The sequence below is a fragment of the Microcaecilia unicolor genome, chromosome 3 (genome assembly GCF_901765095.1).
Source record: "Microcaecilia unicolor chromosome 3, aMicUni1.1, whole genome shotgun sequence".
NCBI classification, from domain to species: domain Eukaryota; kingdom Metazoa; phylum Chordata; class Amphibia; order Gymnophiona; family Siphonopidae; genus Microcaecilia; species Microcaecilia unicolor.
The window spans coordinates 109,043,301-109,058,327 of record NC_044033.1 but is presented as its reverse complement, the minus strand read 5'-3'; the positions used below and the strand labels follow the sequence as shown (position 1 = coordinate 109,058,327).

Here is a 15,027-nt window from a genome sequence, read left to right as displayed (position 1 = left end):
TAACCAGACTAATGAACTCCTGAACATTCCAGGAGCCATGGTACTGGCTTCCTAAAGGAAAAGTCCATAGGCCATTATTAAAATGGACTTGGAGAAAATCCCCTACTTATTTCTGGGATAAGCAGCATAAAATGTATTGTACTGTTTTGGGATCTTGCCAGGTACTTATAACCTAGATTAGCCACTGTTGGAAACAGGATGCTTGGCTTGATGGACCTTTGGTCTCTCACAGTATGGCAATACTTATGTACTTATGACAGATGTGATTCATAGAGAAATATTTTATTGGGCTATAATCTATTCAGTAATGGAAGGTACAAAGAAAAGGAGGAGGAGTGACATTATCCACAGAATTCTATATATGGTGCCTAGCATGATGCGTTATTTCTGCGCCAAGTTTTTAGCATGGAAAAGCATTATAATTGAAGCAAGGTGCCATGGAGGGGCATAATCGAACGGGGAGCCCAAGTTTTCATGAGGGCGTCCTCGCAGGATGGCCCCGCGAAGGGGCGGGGAAACCCGTATTATCGAAACAAGATGGGCGCTCATCTTTCATTTCGATAATACAGTCGGGGACGCCCAAATCTCAACATTTAGGTCGACCTTAGAGATGGACAACCTCGGTTTTTGCCAATAATGGAAACCGAGGACGCCCATCTCAAAAACGACCAAATGCAAGCCCTTTGGTCGTGGAAGGAGCCAGCATTCGTAGTGCACTGGTCTCCCTCACATGCCAGGACACCAACTGGGCACCCTAGGGGGTACTGCAGTGGACTTCACAAATTGCTCCCAAGTGCATAGCTCCCTTACCTTGGGTGCTGAGCCCCCCAACCCCCCCCCCAAAAACCCACTCCCCACAACTGTACACCACTGCTGTGCAAAATAGTAGAGACTATTATAAAGGATAATGGAGGATCAAACTAGATATTCACTTTCTTCTGTTATAAAGATACTGGGGGTTTATGTTGACCAGAATTTATCCCTTGACTCTCAACTCAATGCTCTGTCTAAGAGCTCTTTTTTTTTTCTTTTGAAGAATTTAAGACACATAAGAAAGTATTTTGAATTTGAGCAGTTCCGATTATTATCCAAATTGGACTATTATAATATTAACTATTTGGGTGCTCCTAGACAAGCTATCCAGTGATTGCAAACACAATCCAGAACACTGCAATCTGATTAATTTTTTCACTATAGAAGCAGGATAAAATTACTTCATATTTTGTTGAATTACATTGGTTGCCTATAGAGGTGAGGATTATGTTCAGATTTTTTTATATTCTATATTAGATCCTAAATGGTGAATGCCCAATATATATAATAGATCATATAGAATTTATTTCCAATAATAGGGATAGAAGGTCATTTCACAATTCACTTTTTGTCCTTCCATCAATTAAGGGAGTAAAGAGATTTAAAATGTTTGATAGACCTCTTGCAGTTCAAGCATCAAGGTCTTGGAGTAATTTTAATTTGTTTTACTGCTCAGTTATCTTTTATATTCAAAAAATTTGTTAAAATTAATTCTTGAATAAGATTCTCTGGGCCTTGTTTATTAAACTGTGTTATAGGCGCATTAGCGTTTTTAATACACGTAAACCATGTACGCATTTTAACAGTGTATGCGTCTATAATATCTCTATAGGCACCTACATGATTAGAATGCTATAATTGTAGGCGTATTAAAAACACTAATGAACTTTAGTAAACAGGGCCCTCTGTTTTTTGCTTCCCAAGAGACTGTATTGTTTTTTTAAATTATTATAAGCTACTAAGAACCTGAAGTTATCAGCGGTATAGAAGTATATTGTAATGTAACGTAATACCTGCCCCTAGTGATTGAAAATGCAATACTGATGCACCATCCTCCCCACTGACAGCAATGAAGTTGGAGAGCTCCAGTTTAGTGTAGAGGGAAGAGTGTCCCTCCAAATAGCCAGTTCTGTGTTGGGCACTGACTGGACATTTTCAGCAGCACTATCCCGTTAAATGCCGCTGGATATGACCATTTAGCAACGAACAAGTGATTTAACCAGCCAGGGTCCATTTCTGGCCAGTTAAATCATTTTGAATAATATGTTTATAGAATAGCGCTGAAGTCTGGTTTCATACATAACTACAAATTAGTGCTAATTAGCACCAATTAATGCCACTTAAGGGCTATTATTGATACTTAAGGTCAATTGGTGCCTAATTTAACACAACTGGCACTATTCTTTAACTTGCATGTCCAAATTTGAGCGCTAATCAGAAATTTGAGCACACAACTTTATAGAATTTAGGGTATTGTCAATCTGAGAATATCAATTTGAGAAAACTACCAACATGTATGTCATATATACACTTATTAACTTTCAATAAATCATCATTACAAAATAAAGTATTCCAAACAAATATTTTGTAAAATATAAATCCTACTAGAATCACAATAAATCTGATTTTCAAATTTTTTTTTTCAAATATTGCTAAAGTGTCGTTGATAAGCCCTTTGAAATATGACCAAATGAGCACTGCAGTTACAAACTAAGCCGGGAATTTTTTTTTTTTTTTTAGTAAAATGATAGGAAGAAGACTGATAAAGGTACCTAGACCAGTTATTTGTGACAACTGCATAGAAACCTATTAGCTAGCAAAACTGATACTAGATAGGGTAAACCTCATACTCTAACCCCTGGATTCTATATAGGTCAACCAAAGTTGGGCACCTGAATTTGCCTGTGGATCCAAGATCCGCACACAACTTAAAGAGTTAAATGGGCACTAATTGACCACTTAACTGGTGCTTGATTGAAGTTGCCCATGGATCTCCCCTATATGCTATTCTACAACTTGGGCCTTATTCTATAAAGGTTATGCTCCTAAATTTACGCTTCTAAATTTACGAGCATAATTTATGCTCCTAAATTACGAGACTATTCTATTTTAGAGCACAGATTACACTCGTAATTTAGGAGCATAAAGTTTAGGAGCATAAACTAAGGAGTATAACCTTTATAGAATAAATCCCTTGGTGCCTAACTTTTCCTGCACACAACCCAAAAGGGGATGTGCCCTTGGGAGGGTCATAGGCAGATCATGGGTGTTCCCAAAAGTTAGGTGCCAAATTATAGAATAAGGCCAATCTGCACCTAACTTTGGGCACCAGACGTACAGCTGTTTTTAATCAGGCATAAGTCCGGCTCCCAAAGTTAGGCACGACCTGCGCGTTATGCTAGTATTTTATAAAGGTTGGGGTTTTGGTGCTGTATATATAGAATTCCCCCTAAGCTCCTAAAGTCTAGAAGCATTTTTGTATGCTGCAAGATACTGTATGACTCATCTAACAGCTGCGAATTTCAAGGCACAGAAATCCAACTAGTTACAGATTAGGTAAATGCAAAGCAGGATGATATTGCATTATCATGAATCAGCAGCATAACTAAATATTTAAAACTGGCGCTTAGAAAGAACCACACAAAACACAGCACCGTTGTGCTTGCATTTGCTGTGTTAAACAGGATTCCTGCATACGTATCTATTAGCAATTACTACTGGCAATGGCCATTTTCAGACCACAGTTTCAATACTCTCAAAGACCAAACAATTGCAAAACAATCTATTTGAAACAGGACATTATAAACAATGTGTCATGTGTTAAACTTAAGTAAAAAAAAAAAAAAAAAGAACCCTCATGGTCTAAACTATAATTGTGTGTGAGTGATCGTATATACTGAAAGACCCTATATATCTTGATGTCACATTAATAGTTTGGATGTTTGAAAAGTAAGCTAATCTTAAATTTAGAAATGAAGAGATGAGAAATGTTACCTTTTATTACCAGGCAAGATAAATGAAGTGTTGAAAACACTGACGTTCTAGTGCTGAACCTCAATTGCACAATTAAATACTTTTATGCTATAGATGTGGCCTTTAAAATCAGGATTCCCATGACTGATGGTTGCTATAGTAACCAACCAATATGAAATCTCTGTTTCAATGCCTTCTCCATATTATATGAATTTACATTACTATAAATAGTAAAAGCATATGCTATGAACGGCTATGTACATAAGCATTTTCGATATGATGCCAAAATCCCAAAGTAAACACCTATCTGAAAATGACCAGAAAATCACTGGTAAAACGGAATGTCCAGAAAGACAGAGAAACACAGAAACATGATGGCAGATAAGAGCCAAATGTCCCATCCAGTCTGCCTATCCAATCTACAGCAATCACTAACTCCTCCTTTTCCTAATGGATCCCAAGTACCTGTCCCACGCTTTTTCTCAGTCCTTGTTTCCACCATCTCCACCGGGAAGAGATTCCATGCAGCCACCACCCTTTCCATGAAAAGTATTTCCTTAGATTACCCCTGAGCCTATAATCTCTTAACTTCATCCTATGTCCTCTCATTCCAGAGTTTTCCTTCATTTGAAAGAGCTCACCTCCTGTACATTAATGTCACAGAGATATTTAAATGTCTCTATCATATCCTTTCTCTCCTGCCTTTCTTCCAAAGTATACATATTGAGAGCCTTAGCTCTGTCCCCATATGCTTTTTGACAGAGACCACTGACCAATTTTATAGCTGCCCTTTGGACCGACTCATCCTATTTATATGTTTACATAGGTGTGGTCTCCAGAATTGCACACAGTATTCTAAATGAGGCCTCACAAGACACTTATAAAAAGGCACTATAACCTCTTTTCTTCTGATGACTATTCCTCTCCCTGTGCACCTGAGCATCCTTCTGGCTTTGACCAACAACTTTTCTACCTGTTTGGCCACCTTGAGAAAATACCCCCAAGAACCACCCAAAATAAAGATGCACTGCAAACTGACTTAGACGTCATCAGACAGTTGTGTCCGCCAATGGAAAATAACCCTCAGGAAATGTCCACATGTGAAATTGGTCCCGCGCTGAAAAAGATTGAGGGGCATAATCGAACAGGGCGCCCAAGTTTTCCTGAGGGCGTCCTCACAGGACGTCCCTGCGAAGGGGCGGGGAAACTCATATTATCAAAACAAGATGGGCGTCCATCTTGCGTTTCGATAATACGGTCAGGGACGCCCAAATCTAAACATTTAGCTCGACCTTAGAGATGCTCGTCCCCAGTTTTTGGCGATAATGGAAACCGAATGTAACTCACCTTGAGCTACTACTTAAAAAGGTGTGAGCAAAATCTAAATAAATAAATAGCGAAGACGTCCTCAACTGCCGTTGCAGGGACAGAGGCATAGCGAAGGAGGTCCTTCACCTATGCTCTAAAAAAAAAAAGACGAAAGTTTTTAAAGTTGTTTTTTTCAGGGTGGGAGGTGGTTAGTGACCACTGGGGGAGTCAGGGGAGGTCATCCCTGATTCCCTCCGGTGGTCATCTGGTCATTTAGGGCACATTTTTGTGGCTTGGTCGTAAAAAAAAGGACCAAGTAAAGTTGGCCAAGTGTTCGTCAGGGATGCCGTACTTTTTTCCATTATCGCTTGAGGATGCCCATCTGTTAGGCACACCCCCGTCCCGCCTTCGCTACACCTCCAACATGCCCCCGGGAACTTTGGTCGTCCCTGCGATGGGAAGCAGTTGGGGACACCCAAAATCGGCTTTTTGTTTATGCCGATTTGGGATACCCTGAGAGAAGGACGCCCATCTATGGATTTGTGTCTAAAGATGGGCGCCCTTCTCTTTCAAAAATAAGCCTGATTGTCTGCCAATGTCAGGATGTCCTCTTCATGTTTATATGGTGCTGCACATGGAAGGGCGTTTTCCATACTGCCTCAACCATGTTTCTGAGGAGAGAGCCTAATTTTTCAGCTGAAGAGTTAAGGCTCCGTGTCCTCTTGTGCCTCAGATGCTGGAGGGAAATAATGAAGAGGTATCACCACCTGCCATCACACAACATTGCCATGAGGGCCCGGAGGCTCATTCATAGGATCCAGGCATAGTGAGTTCTCTGCAGTGCTGCTAGGAACCCAGCATCAGCCATGTGCAAACACTACATCTTGCCAGCATCACATGCGCTTAGTTAGTAGGAAGGCCATCAGGGAACGGGATAAAGGATGGACTTGATATACTGTCTTTCTGTGGTTACAATCAAAGTGGTTTACATATTATATACAGGTACTTATTGTGTACCTGGAGCAATGGAGGGTTAAGTGACTTACTCGGAGTCACAAGGAGCTGCAGTGGGAACTAAATCCAGTTCACCAGGATCAAAGACCATTGGCATTAACCATTAGGCTACTCCTCCACTCCAGTAGGCCCCCTCCCCTGCTGAAAATGCAAAAACATATCCCTCGTGCCCAGAGACACCCCCCCCCCCCCCCATTCAAGTCTGCAATAAGGGCCTGCCCCTCTCAGACACACTCCTACCTATGCAGAGATACCAGGCTGCACATTTTGGGACAGCATCTATTACAAACAACTTATAAATCATAGGTAGACAAGTTAATGGCCTGTAATTTTTAAGAAGGTTGCTTGCATCTCTCTTTGGGAACAAAAGCATTCTTGCTGATATTAGCCAATGTGGTATCAAATCTGGCAATTTTTGTGTTTCAGCTGTTGCTTTCAACTTATTATTGGAGCATATGAATATAAAATCTTTCTCCATTAACACAGCATATTTCAGTTTGATACTTTGGATCTTCCTCAATATCTTTGGTGATCTTGATCCTTTTATGTACCCATCTATCAAGGACACCTTTGATCTCAAAAATTGTATTTTTCCATCAATGCGAGTTTTCAAAGGAGGCGTTGTTGTCTTTCTCTTTTTCTTCTGGCCCTGCATCCTCATTGGTAAAACTGTCTCGGAAATAATTTTGTCTGCACAGTATTGTATTTGGCTAATTTCTGTAATAACAATAGGTTGTCCTTTTATACAGATTATTGCCTTATTCATCTTACTTATCATACTCTTTAGATTAAATTCAACTTGGGTAACCTTTCCCTCTCCTGGAATCTAGCATATTTATCTATGTCTATATAGGCCAGCAACTCAGCTGCTAATTCCTCTACCTCTGGGTCTTTCTCCTGCATTTCTTCTTCCTCCTCAGTTGTTCTTCCTCTATCATGTTATCTTGTGTTTCTGAAGCTCTTCTCTCCATCTCCATCTTTACCTCCACCTCATCTATCACAGATACCTTCCCTGCTGCTTCCTCCAAATGCTGTGGCTGCTATGGCATCTCTTCTTCTGCATTCCTTATTGAACCCACTTTATCTCTTTCTGTTTCCCTTTCTTCTGCATCACTCAGCTGTTTCAAAATTTCCCCACTCAGGTACCATTCTTTAATTTGTCCAATCGAGGATTTTAGATTGGCATTGGTTACCTTGTAAAGCTTTTCCTTTGATATATTTCCTCATTCCTCCATTTTCTGTTGAGTATGGCAGTATAGGCCCAATATTCAGTCAGTGGCACTCAGTGTTTTGCTCACTGCTGCTTGCTTTATCCCCAGATATTCAATGTCGGGTCATGTCATTTGTATTGAATATCCAGGCACATGTGACTGGATAAAACTTATCCAATTAAGTGCGACAGGGGTGGACTGAGGGTGGTCTGCCCCCCCCCCCCACTTGGCTGCTGCCTAACACCCACCTGCTGCCGCAGATGATGCCCCCGCTGCCCCAATCCTACCTGAGAGGTCCTGGTGGTCTCTGTGGTGGTGGTGGTGGTGGTGGAGGGATGTTCTTTCCTGCCTGCTGCTCTGCCGCTATTTCCCTGCCTCCTGGCACCACCGTGTTTTCAAAATTGTGGCCGAGACTTCCTGCGATAGTCTTGCGAGTCTCGATAGTCTTGTGAAACTTCTGCAGAGAGTCTCACCCCATTTTTAAAATATGGTGGTGCCGGGCAGGGGTAAATAGCGGCAGCCCAGCAGACCGGGCAGGAAAGAACATGTTCCCCCTGCTGAGGCTGCGCCGAAGATGCACCAGGCAGGGCACCATCATTTTATGCAGGCCCAGCCCTGAGGCAGGAGGGTGGGAGGTGTTGCTCCTACCCTCCTGCCCCACTGTTTCTTCAGATATGGGGGGTTGGGAGAAGGGGAGAGGGTTACTAAACTATCAGGCCACTGTTGCTTTTGTGAGGGTCAGGAAGTGGACATGGGGGGGGCTCAGAGTCACTAGACCAGGGCCTTTCTTGCTTTGGGGGGGCCAGGGAGGGATTTGTGGGTATGAGGGGGATCAGGTCTACTGATATCCTCAGGGCATTTTAGCGGGGGGGTCAGGAAGTGTGAGGGAGTGCCTGGAGGGTCAAGAGGCAATCCACTGGAGCACCAGGGATGCCAAAAGGTTCAGGGGGTGGGGGAGTCAATGCTACTACTACTACTACTACTACTAATTAACATTTCTAAAGCGCTACTAGGTTTACGCAGCCCTGTCAAGTGCCTACCTTATGGGGGGCAGTCTGCTTCCACTACTATACAGTGCAAGCAGACTGCTGCCCATAACAACAGGTCCAGACCTGCCGTAAAATTTTGTACATTAAATGTTGGTGCTCCATGCATGGAACTGTCTATGTATTACTCGGAATGCTCATTTTAATACTAATGTGTTCCTTGTAATACATTTGCATAGGGTTTTAAGTAGCTGCTAACGGCACACATTAGAACCATGGAAAACCCTTTTGTGCATTACTCGCTAAATAACATTTGCTTTAGACTGGCTACAACCAGCACGGTAAGCATTGTGCATCGGGCCCTGAGTGCCCCGGGGTCCAGAAGCGTTTACATTGGAAAAAAAAATTACTTTGAATCCAGGATACCATGCCCTGTGAGGAACCAGTCTGTGGACCCAGCACTGTTTTTGAGACTTCTCTATTGGTGAGAACAACCAAAGAATTACTTTAATCCACAGTTTTTCTTCTTTTGCAATATTTAAAAGTTTCCCAGCAGACCAGTAATTAGTCCCGCTTACCCACCAGCAGGACAATATCTGCTATTAGCATTCCTTCCCTGATTCCCCAAATGTTTAACATCTGAAAAACACTTTTACTTTTTAATTTCTTCCCAACTAATCATTTCCTTACTAAATTAAATTTAGATTGCATGAACACAGCTCTTTGGAACATCACAAACAATTCAAATGAAGTAGCTTAATTATGTTTAACTCATTGAATTGCTTTCAAACAGAATACTGTATATCAAGATATTATTGTAAAAATCATGGCCAAGTTCAACTGAGTAAAAGCCAACTTCATAGCAAACATATGTACTGAGTTACTATATTATAATTCAAATTACCTCATGAGACAAATAAAATGCAGCAATTCCCAATGGCCAGAAGCAACACAGCATAGAGAACACACTGAGGCCAAGATGATCTCGTGGTGGCATCATGAGAAAATTGTCTTCACTCTCTGTGTCACTTGAGTAGTCACTCTAAAATATAAACAGACAAAAAAAAACTGTTAATAAATTAACATTAATAATTTCTGTGTCATAGAAAGTCACATTTAGCATAGGACGTAGAAAGGGAAGGGGTATCTGGAGCTTTATTTATATTTAGTTTTGTAACTGTACTATTGTATTTTTCTTTTATAGAGGTTGGGGTATGGTGGGAATGATAGAGTGGCAGATGGAAGTTACTGGGTGAAAATTGCTTCAGGTTGTTTGAGTAAATTAATAAATAATGCTGAGATCAGACAATCAGGTTGGGATGTGCTCATTTCCAGCAGTATTTTATACAAAGGTTTTGCCAAATATGAAACCTTTTGTAAAAGTAGTGTATGGGCAGGGAGGCAATGTGTATTTATCAGCATGCACATAGCAATTGTTCAAATACATATGTAGAAGAAACAAGCACACAAAGTCAGCAACTTCTGAAGCATTCTAAAGCAATTGACCACATCGTTAAATCACCAATGTCTGCATCTATTATTGGGAGTAAATACTGAAGCAGAGTCTTCGAGAAAAAGCCAAGTCCCAGTTAGAACAAGAAGATGCACAGTATAAAAGATAAAGAGGTTGTGAATGTGGGTGAGCATGTGGAGACAGATGAGATATTCCACAGGGCACATGAGAAATAGAGAATAAGAGGAGGAAGGAACGGCATAGGAATAATACTGGAGGGACGGTATCTTGACCTGCACAGGTGGGGGAAGAGCTTGGAGGACTAGCTGAGAGAAGGGGCAGGAGAGTACGGAGAGGAATAGGGGAGGCATTACAAGAGTGGGGAAGGTGAGATGTGCTCAAAGAGAATGGAAATACTTGAATGAGAAGAAGAAAATATTGAATGGTGGAGTTCCATTTCCTCCTCGCTTCATTTTTGTTTGTAAACCACCTTGATCTGCCTTTGCATGAAAGGTGTGTATTACATTCAAATAAATATAAACATATATACAGTTTCATATTCAGCTGGGGACTCTGAGCATTTTTTTAAAATGATCACTATAGATGGACAATTAGACCCAGATATTCAATGCCGGACCATGTGCAGGCACCAGAATTAAATATCGGGGTAAGCAACAATACCCAGAAATTCTGCAATTATGGTTGATATGTACTCACATAGCTAAACAGGACAAAGCTAAGAGCACTATTTCAGCGGCCCTACTTGCCAGATTAGCTACATGGGCACCAGCACTGAATATTGCTGGTCCACACATAACTTCTGGGATTGATCTGGCTTCAGCTCTGGACCAAACTGGCACTGCTTGGACAGTGAGATAGCAATCAGAGGAGATATTCAGTGGCACTGCCCATTCAGCATGGTTTAACTGGGCAGAAGCTGTCTGGCTTGTTATGGTTTATGGGTTGTTAAAATTTAGTGAATCGTCATTCCTCAAGAAATAAAGGTAACGCACATTAAAATCAAATAAGGTAAAAAGAAGGAACACCATTTCAAAAGCATGGATTAATGAGACTATCCAGCTTATTTTCGAAGGAGAAGGGTGGCCATCTTCTGACACAAATCGGGAGATGGCCGGCCTTCTCCTAAGGCTGGCCAAATCGGTATAATCAAAAGCTGATTTTGGCTGGCTTCAACTGCTTTCTGTCACAGGGCCAGCCAAAGTTCAAAGGGGCGTTTCGGTAATGTACTGAAGGCGGGACGGGGGTGTGGTTAAGAGATGGCCGGCCTTGGCCATAATGGAAAAAAGGCCGGCCCTGACGAGCATTTGGCTGACTTTACTTGGTCCCTTTTTGTTCACGACCAAGCCTTGAAAAGTTGCCCGAACTGACCAGATGACCACCTGAGGGAATGGGGGATCACCTCCCCTTACGCCCCCAGTGGTCACCAACCCCCTCCCACTCAAAAACAAAAACAGCTCCATCACAGCACTATGCAGGTCCCTGGAGCAGTTTTTAGTGGGTAGTGCAGTGCACTTCAGGCAGGTGGACCCAGGCCCATCCCCCCTTACCTGTTACACTTGTGGTGGAAAATGGGAGCCCTCCAAAACCCACCCGAAACCCACTGTACTCACATCTAGGTGCCCCCCGTTACCCTTTAAGAGCTATGGTAGTGGTGTACAATGGTGGGGAGTGGGTTTGGGGGAGGTTTGGGGGAGTTTTTTGGGGGGGGGGGTTGGGGGGCTCAGCACACAAGGTAAGGGAGCTATGTACCTGGGAGCAATTTATGAAGTCCACTGCAGTGCCCCCTAGGGTGCCCAGTTGGTGTCCTGGCATATGAGGGGGACCAGTGCACTACAATGCTGGCTCCTCCCACGACCAAATGGCTTGGATTTAGCCGGTTTTGAGATGGCCTCCATTAGTTTCCATTATCGGCGAAAATCAATGTCAGCCATCTCTAAGGGCGGCAATCTCTAAATGCAGCCCAAATGTTGAGATTTGGCCAGCGCCAACCGTATTATCGAAACGAAGATGGCCACTCATCTTGTTTCGATAATACAGTCGTGTATGCTGCTTTACAGGTCCATCATTAGAGATGGGCGCCCCCGTTCGATTATGCCCCTCTATGTCAACATGGATTTAGTGAAGGGAAATCTTGCTTCACAAATCTACTTCATTTCTTTGAAGGGGTGAACAAACATGTGGATAAAGGTGAGCCAGTTGATATTGTGTTTCTGGATTTTCAGAAGGCGTTTTAAAAGTACCTCATGAAAGACTCCAGAGGAAATTGGAGAGTCATGGGATAGGAGGTAGTGTTCTATTGTGGATTAAAAACTGGTTAAAAGATAGAAAACAGAGAGTAGGGTTAAATGGTCAGTATTCTCCATGGAGAAGGGTAGTTAGTGGGGTTCCCCAGGGGTCTTTCCTGGGACCGCTGTTCTTTTAACACATTTATAAATGACCTAGAGATTATTATTATTATTTATTGCATTTGTATCCCACATTTTCCCACCTATTTGCAGGCTCAATGTGGCTTACAAAATCTGTTATGGCATCGCCATTCCAGGAGACAGGTACAATTGGTGTTATAACAAGATGGGCAGACTGGATGGACCGTTACTATGTATATCATGGAAGAGGAAAAAAGGGGCTGAGCAAAGTTATATAAAAGTGGCTATCAGAATAGGGTGAAGTGGTTAGGTGTTATAATAGGCTATGAATTCTCATTGTAGGCCTTGTTGAAGAGATAGGTTTTCAATGATTTACGAAAGTTTGTTATTTCATTAATCGTTCTCAAGTTAGTTGGTAGTGCATTCCATAGCTGCGTGCTCATGTAGGAGAAGCAAGTTGCATGTGTTAGCTTGTACTTTAATCCTTTGCAGTAGGGGAAGTGCAAATCAAGGAATTTGCGGGCTGATTTTTTGGCATTTCTAGGAGGGAGGTCCACGAGGTCTAGCATGTAGCTCGGGGCATCTCCGTGGATGATTTTGTGAACAATCGTGCAGATCTTGAATGCAATATGCTCTTTGACTGGGAGCCAGTGAAGTCTTTCTCTTAGGGGTTTTGCACTTTCATATTTTGCTTTGCCAAATATGAGTCTGGCTGCGGTATTCTAGGCTGTTTGAAGTTAGTAGTCTGTTCTTTGCAGCCTGCGTATAATGCATTGCAATAGTCCAGTTGACTTAGCACCATTGGCTGTACCAGGTTACGGAAAATGGATCTCGTTTGAGTTTCCACATGGAGTGGATCATCTTTTTCGTGGTATTCTTCACGTGGGTTTCGAGTGTGAGGATTCGGTCAATGGTAACTCCCAGAATTTTCAGATTGTTTGAGACTGGAAGAGAAACGTTTGGTGTGGATATGGTGGTGAAGTTACTTGTGTTATGTTGCAAGGTGAGTATAAGACATTGTGTTTTTTCTGCGTTGAGTTTTAGCTGGAATGCATCAGCCCAGGAGTGCATGATTTGGAGGCTTTGATTGATCTCGTTGGTAATTTCCTTTACATCATGTTAAATCGTGACATCGTCTGCGTATACAGTGGTGTGCTGGTAAATTTTTAACAACAGGCTCTCTCCCCGGTCCACCTCGGCGCCCCCCCCCCATCCACCTCTGCGCCCCCCCAAAATTGCAGAGCTGGCTTTAGCCGGGGGGGGGGGGGGGCAATGCATTACTCTCTCCAGGAAAAAAAAATTAAATGATCCCAGGATCCAATCTAATTCATGTTTAATATGGGATAAAATGCCATAAATAAGTAAATAAATATAAACTTTTAACGTTCAGCACCTGATTCTCAAAGTGAACATATTCCAAACACTATAATGAAAATATAGTTTCTCTGATCATGCTGGCCCAGTATCTGATTCTGCTGCTCTCTATCTGTTCCCTTGACTCCGTTTCCAGGGCTTCCTTTCCATTTATTTCTTTTCTTTCCTCCTTTCTTCTTCATTTCTGGTCCTCCGCAGACTTGACTGTACAGTGGATCCAGCTTCTGCCTATTTTCTCCATCCATGTGCAGTTTCTCTCCTCATTTCCTTTTCCCTCATCTAATCTCCTTCCTCTATCTTCCCTCCATGTCCAGCATTTCTTCTCTCTCCCTTCCCTACCCTCCATCCATGTCCAGAATTTCTCTTGCCCTCCCCTCCATCCATGTCCTGAAACTCTCCTCCCTCCCCTGACCCCCTCTATCCATCCATTCCCAACAATTCTCTTCTCTCCCCTGCCCCCTCTACCGATCCATACTGAGTGATTCTCCTCCCTCCCCTGCCCTCCCCTCCCGCTCCCATCCATGTCCAGTGATTCTTTTTATTACGTCCGTTGAAGTGCCGCTTTATTTAAAGCCCTGCTGCCCATCTCTAGCCTTCCCTGTTTGCTTCATGTTGAGTTCGTTCCCTCAGTCCCGCCTTCATGGAAAAAGGAAATGACGTCAGAATGACATCAGAAGGGTTGAGGTTATGGTTGGCTAGTAACTTGGCTAAGGGTGTCATCATTAGGTTGAAGAGGGTTGGTGAGAGGGGGGATCCTTGGGGGACTCCACATTCAGGTGTCCATGGGGCTGAAATATCTTCATTCGCTATTACTTGATATGATCTTGTGGTCAGGAATCCTCTGAACCAGTTGAGGACATTACCTCCAACTCCAAAGTATTCAAGAATGTTTAGTAATATTCCGTGGTTGACCATGTCGAAGGCACTGGACATGTCAAATTGTAGGAGGAGTATGTTATTACCAGTTGCGATTGTTTGTTTAAATGAGTTCATTAAAGTCACTAGTACAGTTTCAGTACTGTGATTTGAACGGAATCCTGATTGAGATTCGTGTAGAATTGAGTATTTATTTAGGTAGTTCATGAGTTGTTTTGTCACTACGCCTTCCATGTGTTTGGTTATTAGTGGGATAGATGCTATTGGGCGATAATTGGTTAGGTCACTTGTATTTTTCTTTGCATCTTTAGGTAAAGGGGTAAGTAGAATGTTTCCTTTATCCTTAGGGAAGAAGCCATTTTGTAGCATGTAATTTAGGTGCTTCGTGAGGTCTGTTTTGAGTCGTTGAGGGGCAGATTTTATAAAGGTTTATAGGGCAGGTGTTTAGTTTGCATTGCGATTTAGCATATCTTTAGCAGTTGGGCGACGCTGTCTATCGAGAGTGTGTCAAAGTTAGTCCATGATCGTTCTGCTGGGAGTTTCCCGGGTATTGGGTCTAGACACTCAAGGAGGTGTGCGTAGACTGTTGTATTGGGGAAAATCCACTATTTCTGGGATAAGCAATATAAAAT

The 15,027-nt window shown here is 42.4% G+C and overlaps 1 protein-coding gene across 1 annotated transcript in view; it reads right to left on the bottom strand.

Annotated features, from left to right (window-relative positions):
* Positions 1 to 15,027, bottom strand: part of SYNDIG1 (synapse differentiation inducing 1) — a 398,544-nt gene that overhangs the window by 129,595 nt on the left and 253,922 nt on the right. The window contains exon 3 of the mRNA XM_030196268.1: positions 9,210 to 9,347. Within this exon, the coding sequence (XP_030052128.1) occupies positions 9,210 to 9,347 (138 nt within the window). The remainder of the gene's footprint in view (positions 1 to 9,209; positions 9,348 to 15,027) is intronic.